The 14026-nt window shown below is 56.5% G+C and overlaps 1 protein-coding gene across 8 annotated transcripts; it reads right to left on the bottom strand.

Moving 5' to 3' along the window:
• Window positions 1-1499: 1499 nt before the first annotated feature.
• Window positions 1500-13675, bottom strand: LRRC71 (leucine rich repeat containing 71). 8 transcript variants are annotated; one of them, XM_082422276.1, is made up of 16 exons: window positions 13328-13675; window positions 9692-9841; window positions 9238-9363; window positions 9075-9150; window positions 8781-8858; window positions 6625-6693; window positions 6238-6397; window positions 6070-6153; window positions 5890-5979; window positions 5061-5207; window positions 4786-4879; window positions 4346-4434; window positions 2676-2717; window positions 2478-2589; window positions 1998-2119; window positions 1500-1739 (listed from the first exon to the last, which is right to left on the bottom strand). In XM_082422276.1, exons 1-16 carry the CDS (start codon window positions 13488-13490, stop codon window positions 1620-1622), a joined length of 1722 nt encoding a protein of 573 aa, XP_082278402.1. In that variant the 5' UTR covers window positions 13491-13675; the 3' UTR covers window positions 1500-1619. The 8 variants fall into 8 exon arrangements, with proteins under 8 accessions (XP_082278402.1, XP_082278401.1, XP_082278405.1 ...); XM_082422275.1 differs by having other exon boundaries at window positions 2478-2592; XM_082422279.1 differs by lacking the exon at window positions 6625-6693 and having other exon boundaries at window positions 2478-2592.
• Between the last annotated feature and the right edge of the window lie 351 nt (window positions 13676-14026).

A 14026-nucleotide genomic window follows, 5' to 3' on the forward strand; every position in this document is an offset into this window, starting at 1 on the left:
CCCCACGGCCAGAACACGAAAAGACAACGTGCGCGCGCATGCGCACACACATGCACACACACACACACACACACACACGCACGCAGTGGCCCCAGAATCAAGAGCCCTCATGAGCTGCCCTCAGTGAGCTTCAGGACTTTGAAGGCAATACACAGGGGAGGGTCATGTCAGAGGCCTGGCCAGGTGCTGTCATTGGCCCTCCGCGCCCTCCCACAGGCTCCAACACCCCCTGGAAGCAGCTCGTCAGGCGTGGCCACACCCCCAGGACTGTAACCACTCAAACTGCCTCCTTTGCCATCACTGTGGGACTAAGCAACGAATTCTCTTTCCCCCCTAACTAATGTTTCCCTCCTAAACCCGACATGACGCTGAGTGCTGACCTTGGGAGCTTACAGTCTAGTTGGGCATCAGGATTAATACACGATCCGTTCTTGATGAAGGGTAGGGGTGAGGACAAGAAGTGTATGGACCCACTGAAGCTTCAGAAGGCCTCGGGCAGGGGTAACGAGAGGCTAGCAGTTACTGGAGAGCACCTGTTACGCGCTCAGCGTTGGGAATTCAAAGAGCTGCTCCCTGCAGAAGCTCAGCCAGCCGCCAAGAGGCTGAGCAGCAGCGCAGGTGGTCAGAGGCAAAGAGAGGACCGGGAGGGCCACGGAGCCTCGCAGAGAGGCAGTGCTGGCGGGGAGAGCAGGGCTCTGTCCAGGCAACAGAAAGGGGTGTGGGGGCCAAGAGGATGTGACCACAGGTGAAGAAGGGACGCTCCCCGAAGAGTGGATGTCAGCTCCCCAGAAGCCGGCCCTGGGCTCTTGGGGCACGGTCGGGTCATCTCAGCGGAGGCAGCACTGAGGGCTGAAGAGTCGGGGCCCCCAGCTCTCCTGACTCCTCTGGCCCCCGCACTGTCTGGGTGGCTCTGGTTTCAGGCGGCTGACAGCAGCAGGCAGTGTCATTAGGGTTCGTGTTTAGTGCTTGGACTTTGCTACGTAGATGACAGGAGACTCAGCACCCTCTCTAAAGCAGCCTAACAACTCTACGTTTTCATAAGCTGAGCCCTTGCCTCTCCTCCAAACCAGTCCAGACACGTGGGCCAGTTGGAGCAGCAGAAGGGGGAAGGGACCCAGGAGGGTGGCATGGTGGAGCCCGTGCTCCATCCCTCTGCCCCACCCGCTCTTCCGCTCAGCTTGTGCGTGTTGGTTACTATGCGAAGTCTTTCCCTTCTGCCTCTGAGACCAGAGGCACTGCAAACCCTCGTGTATCACCTGTCTTCCAGGGGACGGGGACGGGTGGTACGGGTAGTGACTCTGGTCTGGGCAAGCAAGAACTATGTCCTGAGGAGGCAGGAGAGCAACACCCTGGTCGGCCACCACCAGAGGGGCTGAGATGACCCCCAGCAGAACCATAAAGCCACTCGGCCATTTCTGGCCATGTTAACGCGCTGTTAACAGGCGCAAAGTCCAAATATTCCCAGTAGTTCTGGGACAAAGTTTTCAGACAGCCTCAAGGAAAAAAGTACAGCAATAGACTTTGTTAATGATCTGAGCTCTCCCCTGGGAGGTCCAACCCACACGTGGAAAGGAGATGCTTCCGTGGCCCAGAATCTCTGGGAAGAAGGTGGGAGGGGACTAGGTGGAGGGAGCCACAGCCGCCGCCTCTTTGTGCTTGGCTTTACTGACAGGGTCCCTTGGCAGCATCAGCTCTTGGATCGTGGTGTACGCAGGACATTGTGGGGAGAAGCAGTTTTTCTGAAGGAAGAAAAGGAAGGCTGATGATAGCTAACAAAAGCAATGAAGATTAATCACCTGGGAGAAAAACATTTCCTGAGACAGGGTGGGTTAGGGGCTGGGGGACATGGAGAAAAGGCAAAGGAGTGTGACTGCCTATCTATCTCAGCGAGAGAGATGAAGGCTGGGTTGTGATAAAAAGAATGAGGGAAACTACAGGCCTGTCTTGGAAATGGGGAGACAAGCTGCCTGCAGCAGCTGCAGTCCCTGGGGACTCACGGCCAGGGACAGCCACAGCAGCCCCACGGGGCCCTTGGACGCACTCTTGGACTTGGAGAACTGTGCCTGGTACTGCACTGTGGTGAGGAAGGCCTCTAGCCCCACCTCCGTGATGCGGTTTCCTGGTGGAAGGAGCAGAAGACGTGGCCTCCGACACTGCCAACCTCCTTCTTGCCTACACCCTCACGGGACACCCTCTGCGACCCTCTTACTCCAAAACTAACCCCCTGCTCCCCCAGCTCCCCAGCTCACTTACCTAGGACTAATTTCACTCCAACCCTACTTCTCTGACGCCTCCTTTGACCTCCCTCACCCCCACCCCAAAGCCCCGTGCCAGAGGGCCTTCACCATCATGATGCCCAACCACTGGGGAACCAGGTTCCGCTCCGTGGAGCCGGGGCAGGGGCACCCTTGTGACCGCATGGGGCCCAGCTAGCCTCGTGGCAGGAAGGCGGGGCGTGGGGGGGTTGGCAAACGTACGGAGAAGGTTGAGATGCAAAAGGACCTTGTTCCCAGGCATGAAAACTTTCCCATCTCGGTGCTCCACGGGCTCCAGGAGAGGGCTGACCATCTCACTAGTTTCCCCAACCAGCTGCTAAGGCAGAATACTGATTGCAGCAGAGGAGAGGGGAGCTGGTCAACAGGCCATTCATTCATTCATTCATTCATTCAACATACATATTTTGAGGGCCGGCTACAGTCCAGGTTTTGTCCCAGGTGCTGGGGAGACAAAGATAAAGCCCATACCCTCAAGAAGCAGCTTTGTGCAGGGGAGCCAGAGAGTGAGAGAGTAATGCAGTATGCTGTCCGAGCTGACAGAGGGAAGCTCAGTACTCGGGGGGCACGGAGGAGGCACAGCTAGCCAGTCTCGGCAGGTGTCCTGGAGGAGGTGGCCTGTGAGCTGACATCTGAATAGTATGTGGTCCCTATCAGATGAAGATCAGTGGGGGAAGTGGCAGCAGGTGCAAAGGCATGAAATAGTGTGTTGGCATTCCCTAAGTTGGAGTTCACTAAGTAATTCCTAACAGGGAGAGCAATGAGGGCGATGGACTGGAGGGAGATGACACTAAAGGCAGGATGAGAGGAAAATGCAACAGTCCTGGGAAGAAACAGCAGCCTGGATCAAGCCTGGGGCAGGGACAGAAAATGCACTGAGAGGCAACCTTCGCCCGCTTTCTCCACCCGACTTTCCTCTTTTGTAAGATCTTGTCCTGGGTGCCAGAGTAGACTCCTAAAAGTGGAGGCGCTGTTCCCTGCCAAGGTGGGGAGGTCTTTTGATGACAGAACACAGACATACCTCAGAGATAGTGTGGGTTCTGGTCCTCTCACACCAGACAGCCGCAATAAAGCGAGTCACACAAATTCTTTTGGTTTCCCAGTACATGTAAAAGTTATGTTTACACTATACTGCAGTCTAAGTGTGCAATAGCATTATGTCTAAAGAAACAGTGTATATAACTCAATTTTAAAATACTTAACTGCTAAAAAAATGCTAACCATCATCTGAGCCTTCGGGGAATCATAGTAGTAACATCAAAGATCACTGATCACAGATCACCATGACAAATATAATAATAATGAAAAAGCTTGAAATATTGAGAGAATTATCAAAATGTGACCCAGAGACACAAAGTGAGCAAATGCTGTTGGAAAAAAATGGCACCAACGGACTTGCTCGACACAGGGTTGCCACAAACCTTCAGTTATAAAAAAGAAAAAGATAAAAATCTGCAAAGCACAATACAACAAGGTACGCCTGTGTAAGGACAGATAGCCCTCGGGTTAGGGTTAGGGTTAGGGTTAGGGTTAGCTGACTCCACTGCGGAGGGGTGGGAGCTACGGAGTCAGCAGTCCAGGAAGGTTTCCAAAGCAAGGAACAAGTTGGTCCAAGTTTAAATAGAAAAGGGAGGCTCCAGGGGCAAAGGAGAGAGGGTCTCAAGTACCTGTGCACAGGGTGGGGGTAGTACCACGACTAGGAAAACACCCTGCCCTCCTGGGGATCTGCTGGCAGGGGCAAAGGAGAATGTGCTTTGTTCCCTGTGCAACTGTACAAGCAACCGTGGGCGTGGTGGTGAGGAACAAATGGCCTTTTGGGAAGCAGACTGAGTTGAGGCAGAGGATCAAAAGTGTGGGCTCCTAATAAGCAAGTAAAGGTAGAAGGGGAGAGGGCACTGAGCTCTGTTACCCCCTGCAAGCCCAGGTTGGATTAGGGAGGGGGGCAGGACTGAGGACACAATGTGAGTTGAAGTGGCTGCTGCCACAGTACAGGGCTGGAGACTCCATCCCAGGAAGGCTGGGGGACTGGACCCCAGGGACGTGTCCCCCACCCCGCTTCTCCTGCAGCCTACCTCTGACTCCAGGAGGATGCTGCGCTTCTCTTTGCTCCCAGTCTTGGTCCCTTTTCCCTTGCTTAGCTTCTGCTCAGGGATGGTTACCTCTGGAGTGGGAAGAGGAGCCAGAATGCACAGTGCAGACCTCTGATACCACTCAGTTTCCCCAGAGAGAATGGACTGGGGCGAGGAAGGGGACTCCTCAAACTTTGGGTTTGGGTACAACAGAAATAGAGCTGGAGGAGGGACCCCCAGCTAGGTAGGCGGGTTTCTTCTCTGAGGGCAGGGCCACAGGGGTCCAGCCCAGGAGAAACGGTGTGTAGTGCCGTGGATGGGGCCGGCTGGGGCTTCCGACATCATGGTGAGAAGACTAGCTCAGCGCAGGCCTCCCGCATCCCGCCCCGTGCTCCTCCTCCCTCCACAACAAGTGGGCGCCGCAGAGGGGTGCTAGCACTTACTCCCCTTGCCTGCCTTTGTGGAGTCTTCTTTCTTAGGGGTTCCTTGTGTGGGTAACTGCCCAGACCCTGACTTCTCCTCTTTCTTCACCACTTCCTGTGGAGGACGTAAGACGAGAGATGAGAGTCCTACCTCCCTGGCAGATGGGGAGCAGGTGTGGGAGGGACCAGAGGTGGACTTTCAAAGGTCTTCCTCCCTCCGCCCCACCCGCAAATCAAGGAAGCTTCCTCCCCTGTTCCTCCAGCGCCCAGGGCTCCGCTGCCCACAGCACACCTACCCCGGACTTTTCCTTTTTCTTGCCCAGACCCTTAGGGGTCTTCGTTGTCTGCGTCTTGTCTTTCTCCACCATTGCAAAACTGCTGACCCCCATCAGCTGATTCTTCTCACGCTCTGTTTTGGAGTCCCCATGTCGAGAGGTGGAAGGCTATGCTCACAAATGGGAGGGGATGGAGGAGAAAGAATCCGGCGCCCCTTCCCCAGTGAGGGGTGAGGGGAAGCCTCATGCCTGGGTGGCAGTCGGACTGGCAGCACCCCTACCCCAATCTCCCTGCCTAAATGCTAACATAATTTGTTTGGGACCCTTCTGGGGCAGGTGCTGTTGGGAAGAAATGGCAGAGGGACCCAGGGATGAGCTGGGGGTGGGGGAAGGTGGCATTCAGACTCATACTGAGGGAGAAAATAGTAGCTGACATTTCTTTAACTAAGTGCCAGGCACTGTTCCAAGTGCGTTAGATGAATTAACTCATTTAATCCTGTCAACAATCCTATGAGCTAGGTACAGTTATCCCCATTTTACAGACGAGGAAACTGAGGCCCGAGAGGTTAAGTCACACGCCCAAGGTCCCAAGCTGTTTTGTGGAAGAGCCAGATTCCAAGTCCCTGCGGTCTAAATCTAGTCCTTTCTCTTAACCAATACACTCTACCGCCCGCGGAGTGGTTCTGCAGTAAGAACCCAAACGTTTGTTAGATCTGTGCAGAGGTCGGAGAGAAAAACGGTCGCGACACAGGGAGAGAGGATGGGTTAAGACTCGGCCAGCTGGCTGAAAAGCAGCCGACCTGGGAAGCGGTCCCAAGGGCTCGAGTCTCAGGCTCCGAGCGCTCCTCACCGATCGCGAGCGCTCCTGCGAACCTTTCTCCAGCAGGAGGCGCCGGCGCTCCACCACCTCGGTGTGCGTCAGCTCGAAGGGGCGCAGGACCTGGGGCGGGGCGGCACCTCACGCTCAGCCGCCCGGGAAGCGGGAGGATGTGGGGGTGGCTCCCCGGCCCCGCCCAGCCCGCACACTCACCTCGGCCAGCTTCAGGGCGCCCTTGTCCTGGATGCGGTTGTGGGCCAGGGACAGCCAGAGCAGGGAGCGGTTGAACCGGAGGCCCTGCGGGGGCAGGGAGGGGCAGTGAGCCGGCTGGCCCCGGGCCGCCACAGCTCGAGCGTGGGCCCCTGCCGGCCTCGCACGCACGTCCGCGATGTAGCCCGCGCCCTCGTCACCGATGTGGTTGAAGCCCAGGTTGAGGGAGACCAGGGTCCGGTTGCAGCTGTGCAGCGTGGACAGAGCCTGGCCTAGGAGCTGCGCCCCGTGGTCGTCGATGTTGTTGTTCCTCAGAGACAAGTGCACGATCCTGGGCAGCAGGAGGGAGAACGCGGGTCACAGGAAACACGGAGTCCTGGGCGTTCCCCGGAACCTCGGAAAACGGGGGCATGAGGAGGGCCATTCGGTCTGAGGGTGGAGAGGCAGGAATTGAGGGTCCTTGGGGAGGTGCTGGAGGGGCAAGGAAGCGTGGGAACTAAGGGTGACTTGGAATGGGGGGCAGGCCCGGAGAAAGGGGGTGAGGGAAAGGAGTCTCACGTGCTGTCCACTGCCATGAGCTTGTAATAGGACTGCTCCGGCAGCGGGTTCCCCTCCAGAGACACCTTCCTGAGGGTGGGGGAGATCTGAGACCCAGGAGGCACCACTGAGGCCAGATGAGGGAAGGGGACAAAGAGGAAGGGTGGGGCTCTGGGAAGCAGCTTGGAAACAGAGGCAAAGGATGCACCCCCCGGCCCAACTCCTTGATACAGGAAATTGTATGTGACAGTTCTCCAGACTAGAAATCCAGAAGTGTGCCATGTGAAGGGGCTACTCCCCAGAGTTAGTGAGCTGTGGTAAGGGGGCCTCTAAGATGACCCCAGTGATCCCCACTTCCTGGTATCCGTGCCCCAGTGTAATCCTCTCCCCTTGAGTGTGGCTGGACCTAGTGACTCACTTCTAATGAATGGCATATGGCAAAAGCCATGGGCTGTCACTTCGAATTTAGGTTACAAAAAGGCTGTGGCTTCCAACCCGGGTGCTCTCTGGCACCAGCTGCCAAGTGGTGAGGGCACCCAGATGACCTGTGGAAAGGCTCCCGAGTGGAGGCACTGTGGCCAATCAACTGCCACATAAGTGAGCCTGGCGGCAGATGCTCCAGCCCCAGTCAAGATGACTGCAGCCCCAGCCAACAGCCTTACTGCAACCTCACTGAGATGCTGAGCCAGAGGTGCCAGCTAACCTACACCTGGATTTATCTCACAGAAACTGTGAGATAATAAATGTTTGTTGTTTTAAGCCACTACGTTTTGAAGTAACTTGTTACACAGCAATAGGTACCCAATACATGACCCCTCCACAAGGCAGTGGCTTCTCCAACAGTACTGAGAAAATGGAGGTGTTTTTCCAAGTCACAAGAAAAAATGAAACTAATGGCTGGAAAATTCTCTATTAAAAAAAGTTTCTCTCGGGACCTCCCTGGTGGCACAGTGGTTAAGAATCTGCCTGCCAGTGCAAGGGACATGGGTTCAAGCCCTGGTCCGGGAAGGTCCCACATGCCACAGAGCAACTAAGCCCGTGTGCCACAACTACTGAGCCCGCATGTCACAACTACTGGAGCCCATGTGCCTAGAGCCCATGCTCTGCAACAAGAGAAGCCACAGCAATGAGAAGCCCGCGCGCAGCAATGAAGACCCAACGCAGCCAAAAATAAATAAATTAATTAATAAAAAAAAAAGTTTCTCTCATGATATTTGCCCAACCTTTCAGCCTGGCTCATCTAGCATCTAAACTTGATTGCATTTATTTTTAATTATTTTTATCATGTTGATCTGACTTATTTTTACATATTAAGATGAATTCTATAGTTATTCTCCTGCTGGGTAAATTGTTTCTAATTCCCACGACAGAATACAATATGTGTTTTGTGGTGTTCAAGACAAATAGCACACAAGGACCTCCCGCTGAAGGAGACAAAATCCCTGCCCTCAAGAAGCATCCATCCCATCTACAGGAGGAAGACAAGTGAGGAGGCAAGCCAGTGACGGTGGGCTCTGTGAAGCACGAGAAGTCAAGGGCACTGGGGGAGCTTCAACAAAGGGTAGCCAAATCAGCTGTGTCCTTTATACAGCAACCACCCCTGTAGTTATACTACTCCACACCTTGCTCTGGCTCCCTCCTATACAAGAATACCCTTTCCCAGTTCCCTGCCTGTCCCCCTCCTATTCCTCCTTCAAGGCTCAGCTTAGCACCATCTCCTCCAGGCAGCCTTCCGTGTCTCTCATGAACCATTCTTCCACCACTACAGTCCCCACACTGCCCTGCAGTATCCACGCCTATGCCCTTCTCCCTCCCTCACTGGACTGCCAGTGTCTGTAGGATAAGAACCAGTCCCTAGTACAGTGTCAGACACCAGGCAGTGAGGAACCTCCAGGGAGAGAGTGGGTAGTGGTGGGACTGATGGAGAGGAGAGGGGATAAGGCCCCAAAGGTAGGCTCTTTAGGCACCAGAGTAGGCAGAAAAGGGGACCCCACTGCTTGTCAGATGGGAGCTTCAAAACCCAACAGACACTAGCAGCACCCTCTTTCCACAGGGATGCCAGCCCAGGCCACAGGAGCTGGAACTTGTCACCCACCTCCCCAAACTGCTCACTTCTGACCACCCACCCAGCCAGGCTACCCAGGTAGCCTCCCCCTTGCCTATTCCCTTCTGCTGACCTGAGCGTGGATGAGCAGAGAGGCAGGAGGGCGATAAAGGTGGTCAGGGTCTTATCAGTCAGCCCCACCTTCCACAAGCTGGAGATAGCGGGAAGCACAGAAACGCAGCTGGAGCACCACCTCCTTCCCACCTTGTCCTCTCCAGCCACCCTGACACCCCAGCCACACCCCTCCTTATCACCTTCCCCACAGTCCCCAGGGCCTTCCGTGCCCCTTCAGTTCTTTCTCCCAGGCCACTGGTGGTCCGTCTCCAACACTGGCCTCCCGCCCCTCCCCCACCCCATGTCCCCTCACTTGATGGCCTGAAGCTGGCTGAGGGAGGTCAGACACTTAGAGAAGATACCCAGGATCCGCTCCTCAACCTTCCAACCTGCGGAAGGGAAAGGAGGACGGCGCCTCAGGCCCGGAGGGGTGCGGTGGTGGAAGGCGGGTGAGAGAGACCGGGGGCGGACCTCACCGCGGATGTAGATTTCCTTCACGGACTTGTCTTCGGGCTCCAGCTCCACCTGGATGGTGGGCCGGAAGAACTCGTATTTGCTCTCCAGGCTGTTGAGGCTGCAGGACCCGGACAGCCGCTGTTCGTCTAGAAGGCAGGCGTGCGAGGAGCCGGGGAAGGAGGGAGGGGGCAGAGTCACCGCCCCGGGCCCCACGCCCCGGCCGGCCTACGGGAGCCGGAGAGGCCGGGAGGGCTCCCACGGAGCCGCGGGATTGGAGGACTCCGCCAGACCCGCATCTGCGAGGGTTTGGAAAGGACTACGGAAGACCGCCCCCACCTCCCCACCCGCCCCCTTGAACCCACCCCGCTCGCTCACACACACATTTCCCTGCGTCCCCGCCATTCGGCCCGCCGTGCGATGGGGGATGGACGCGGTAGCCCTGGCAGACACCCCGGGGTCTCCACTGTCACTCACCTACGGTGGGCTTTTCCGACGTAGAGGCGGAGGGGACGAAGGTCGGGTGCGGGCGGGGCCGGGTGACCACTTTGGGGAAGTCCGTGTAGCCCCACCGCGTGCAGAGCTCAGCGAAGTCCACCTCGAGGACGCCGGTGCCCTGGTACTCCTCTGTGGGGGCGGGGACGAGAGCGGGAGGGGAAGCGCAGCGCCGCGCCGCGCCCGCCGCCTGTAGCGCAAGGCTGCCAACAGAGGGCAGCAGAGACCAGAGGACGTCCCACCCAGCCCTGCGCCCCCGCCCGCCAGGGATCGGCGCAATGCGCCGCGTTCCCACGCTCGTCCGCGCGGGGTTTCGGGCCTCTGGGCGGGCAGCGGCCCCTCCATCGAGGCAGACGTCCTCACGGCCATTTTTAACATGTAAGATGCGTTGTAGAGACCGACACTGAAAACACTTGAGAGGAAACAGTGGGAAATCAAGACCTGGGAGGAAGGGGACTAAAGGGCGTGGAATGTAGACAAATGAGGGCGCCTCTTTTATGTGCCGGCTCGTCCACCCACCCCGTGGGTCAAGGCCGCTTCCACTCCCGCTCTCCGCTCCCTGGGGGGCCTCCTCCTCCCCAGCCCAGCCTCCCAGCCCAGTCCTTGCGGGGACTGCCCAGGGTCACACGGAGAAAGAAGGCCCAGGCCTGATGTGAGCAAAGGAAGGAAAGCAGAAGGACCTCTCCACCTCCCCCCGCTCCCACCCCCATCCCCACGCCCGCACTCGGGTAGACCGAGGCCCAGCAGGGTGGTAGGCTTTTATTTATTTAGCAAACATTGACATAGCACTTACTCCTGTCCCACACTGTTCTAAATGCTTTGGAAATCTTAACTCATTCAAGAGTTTTATTAATTCAGACAGATGCCCACCACTTCCCATCCTGAGGGCTATGCAAACCTGAGGTGCCTGAGTCCCCAAAGACCCCTGCTCTTTCCTGCACCCGCATGGGCATCCCAACAAGAAGTGGGTTCCTTGAGACGGGAAGGGGTGTCCCTGGCAAAGGGGAGAAACCGGAGGCAGAAGGGTGGGCTTGGTGCCAGCCTGCTCTTCCAAGTGCAGGACAGCCTGGAGGCCCCAGAGGCAGCGGGCGCTGCAGGGACTGTGCCCCCGACAGCACTCCTGCAGCCAACAGCAGGGAGCCTGCCCGGAGGGGGCAGGGGGACTGGGAGGACGTGTGCTCAGCACTGTGGGGCAAGATGCAGAGAGGTTTGAGGGTTCTCGTGGCAAAAGGGTGAGAGACACAGGCACCCAGACGTCAGGGGGGACACAGACACCCGAGAGACATTAGCTGAATGGACGAGGCCGATGAGAGGAGGCACTGAGAGGCTAGGGGAGCCCCTTGTACAGCTGACTCCTGCACACTGCCTGCTTTCCTGGACTCTTCCCTCTGCTGGGAGAGCCCCTCAATCCTTCCTTGCTTCACTCACACCATCTTTCCCCAAACAGAGGTTCTCAAACTTTAACATCTTTCTGTAAGAATCAGTAGGAAAGCCTGTTAAAGCAGTTTGCTGGGTCCCATCCCCCCAAATTCTGATTCCATAGGCTGGGTAGAGCTCACAGATGATGCCAAAGATGGTCCAAGGAGAACCGCTGCTCTAGACCAGCACTGCCCGACAGAACGTAATGGGACGATGGAAGTGTTCCACCTCCGGGCTGTAGCTAGCAGTGACCTAGTGGGCAGCACAGCTCTGAAAGGGCCTTGCTCCTGCTCTCCTCCCCTCCCACACTCACTATGACCTTGCCTCGTAGCTCCTTGAGAAATAGAAGCCACCAGATGCGATGTCCTCTCAATCTATCAACGTTCCTACAACTGCCTTCACTCGCTACCCCATTTGAGCCCTGCCACAACACACGATAGCGGCTGCTAAAGCCGCTGTGACCATGTGGCCCTGTCCTGTTATCACTCCCTTTCTCTCTGACCCCTCTGGCTCCCCCTGCCAGCTCCTTCTCCTCTAAGATCACTGAGGCTGGGTCCTGAGCTCTTTCCTGTCTCCGGTTCCACTCCCCCCTCCCCAGGGGAATCTCTTTCATTCCCGGGCTTAAATGCACCCAAACATCAGCAGTTCCCCAATTCACATCTCCAGCCCTGACATCTTCTCACCGCTCCACACGCTTCTGTGCAGCTGCTCAGCCGACATCACCCCTTGGAGATCTCTTATGTCCTCTTCCTTCAGGCCTGCCTGTCTCCATGAAAGGCACCTTAACCCACCCCGTGCCCAGTACAGAAACAGGGAATCATTCTTGCTACCTTCCCCACTCTCCACCCCATCCACTACTTCACCAACTCTTTTTCTACCTCGGAAGTACTTTTCCAAGGAGCCTAACCCATCTCCCTCACTACCCGAGTCCAACTACCACCATCCCTCACCTGGGCTATTGAAATACCTCGTAACTCAGCTCCCTGCCTTCATTCTCTCCCTCTGCCACTCCATTTTCCACACAGCAGCCAGAGTGGTGTGAGTGTGTGTGTATGTATGTGTGTGTGTGTGTATGTTTAATGTAACTAGGTTCATATCTGTAGGAGATTCTATCCTGTCTTGTCTCTCCTTCTGGAAAATGCTCTTTCTCCAGCTCCCATAGCTCCCTCCCCACCAGCCACCAGCACTGACAAGGAGATGGCACCTGACCAAGATCTGACAATCAGAGTCTTTTCCCACGTTGTTTTACCTTGAGTCCAGAGACAGCAAGTTCCTGTCCCTCTTTGAAGGCAAAGCTGGTAGATTTGAATCAAGAAGCCTTCCAATCAATTCCCCTTTGTGGATAATTAATTTGGGTTGGGGTTCTATCACTTGCAACATAAAGAGCCACACTCATACGCGTACTTTTCCAATGGTTTTCTTTTCCTAGAGAATGTAAATTCCATTCCAGCTGGACTGTGTCCATCTCGTTCTCTTTCTATTGGACCTAGCCACAGAGCAGGCATCCAAAAAGTAATTGTTGAATAAATGAATGAATATCTATAAAACTAAACTCAAAGTCACCTCCTGGCAGCGCCCCTGTGTCTTCCCATCACTCCCTGGACCTTCTTCTCTGATACAAATTAGCACATCTTATTGTATTCGTCAGCATCCCAAACCAGAGTGTGGGTTCTTTAAGATCAAGTTAATTCAAACATCTGCCAAGCTGAGTTTCAGGAACTGTGCTGGGACTAAAACTGTGATTCATATCCCAGGATGGAGCAGGGCGCTTTGGGTGGGTGCACAATGTACTTTTGTTGAGTGAACGAGTGAATTTGCAGTTTATAAAATACTTTCTCACCATCAACTCTATTGTGCCTCCCAGTAATAGGCAGGGCAGGACTCCATACTACAGAGAAGAAACGTGCTTAATAACACGTGCACACCTCATAACGGTGACCACTTATAACACCCTTACCGTGTGCCAGGAGCTACTTACATTCACATACTGAACTTCAGCTGGTGGAGCCCTTTTCCACACAGCGCCCCTCAGCGCCAAAAATTCTGTTATTATTTACTGGCTCGTCTGTCTCACCCGCCATTGCCTGGCACAACGAAGACGCCCCATCCAATCTGGCTAACCCGAGCGACGAGTGGCTGGTGGGAGCGCGCCGAGCCGAAGCCTAGAGGCCTGATCCCCCAACCCCGCCACCAGCGTACCAGGGTTTTTGGGTTCCTCCTCCCCCACCGGCGGCAGGACGGTCGTCGGCTTCTCCTTGGCCCCGCGGTCCCCCTTCCTGGTCACTGCACCGGATGACTTCTGGATCCCGGGACGCGGGGCCCTGGGTGAGGCCACCGGTGGTGCGCTCGCCTCGCCCGACATGCTGGTGCCGTCCGCAGCGACTCTGGGGACACTCACGGGAGCAAGGAGGCAGGACGGGATTCTGTGGGGCTCGCCCTGGAGGTGGCCGAATCAAGGGTCTCTATTCCGCGTCCACAGGCAGGACCCGCCTGCCGCGGCGTCGCCTCAGCGTCCCTCTCCAAGACAACCGCGCGAGGTGGGCGGGCCCAAGGGCAAGGGGCAACCACAGAGCGCATGCGAGGCCGACAGGGGGCACCACAGAGTCATCAAGGGGCGGGAGGAGCCCGGAGGGCGGAGCCGCGGAACTAGGGCAGCCGAGAAGGGCGGGGCCAGGGCGGAGCCTGGGCAGCCCTCTGTCACAGGGGCAGGGGAGCCCTGGAGCCCTGGAGGGCCGGACCCCGCGGAGCCTGTGCGAAGGGACAAGGACCTGGGCGGAGCCGTGGCGGAGGGAGACGAGTGGATACCGGACTGGACCGGAGTGAAGGGGGCTGGGCTAGAGCGAGACCAGGACGGAGAGGCGGGGCTAGGGGGCGGGCAAGGAGCTGTCCAAAGTCACC

Source organism: Balaenoptera physalus, assembly GCF_965194825.1.
Source record: "Balaenoptera physalus genome assembly, chromosome: 1".
NCBI lineage: Eukaryota > Metazoa > Chordata > Mammalia > Artiodactyla > Balaenopteridae > Balaenoptera > Balaenoptera physalus.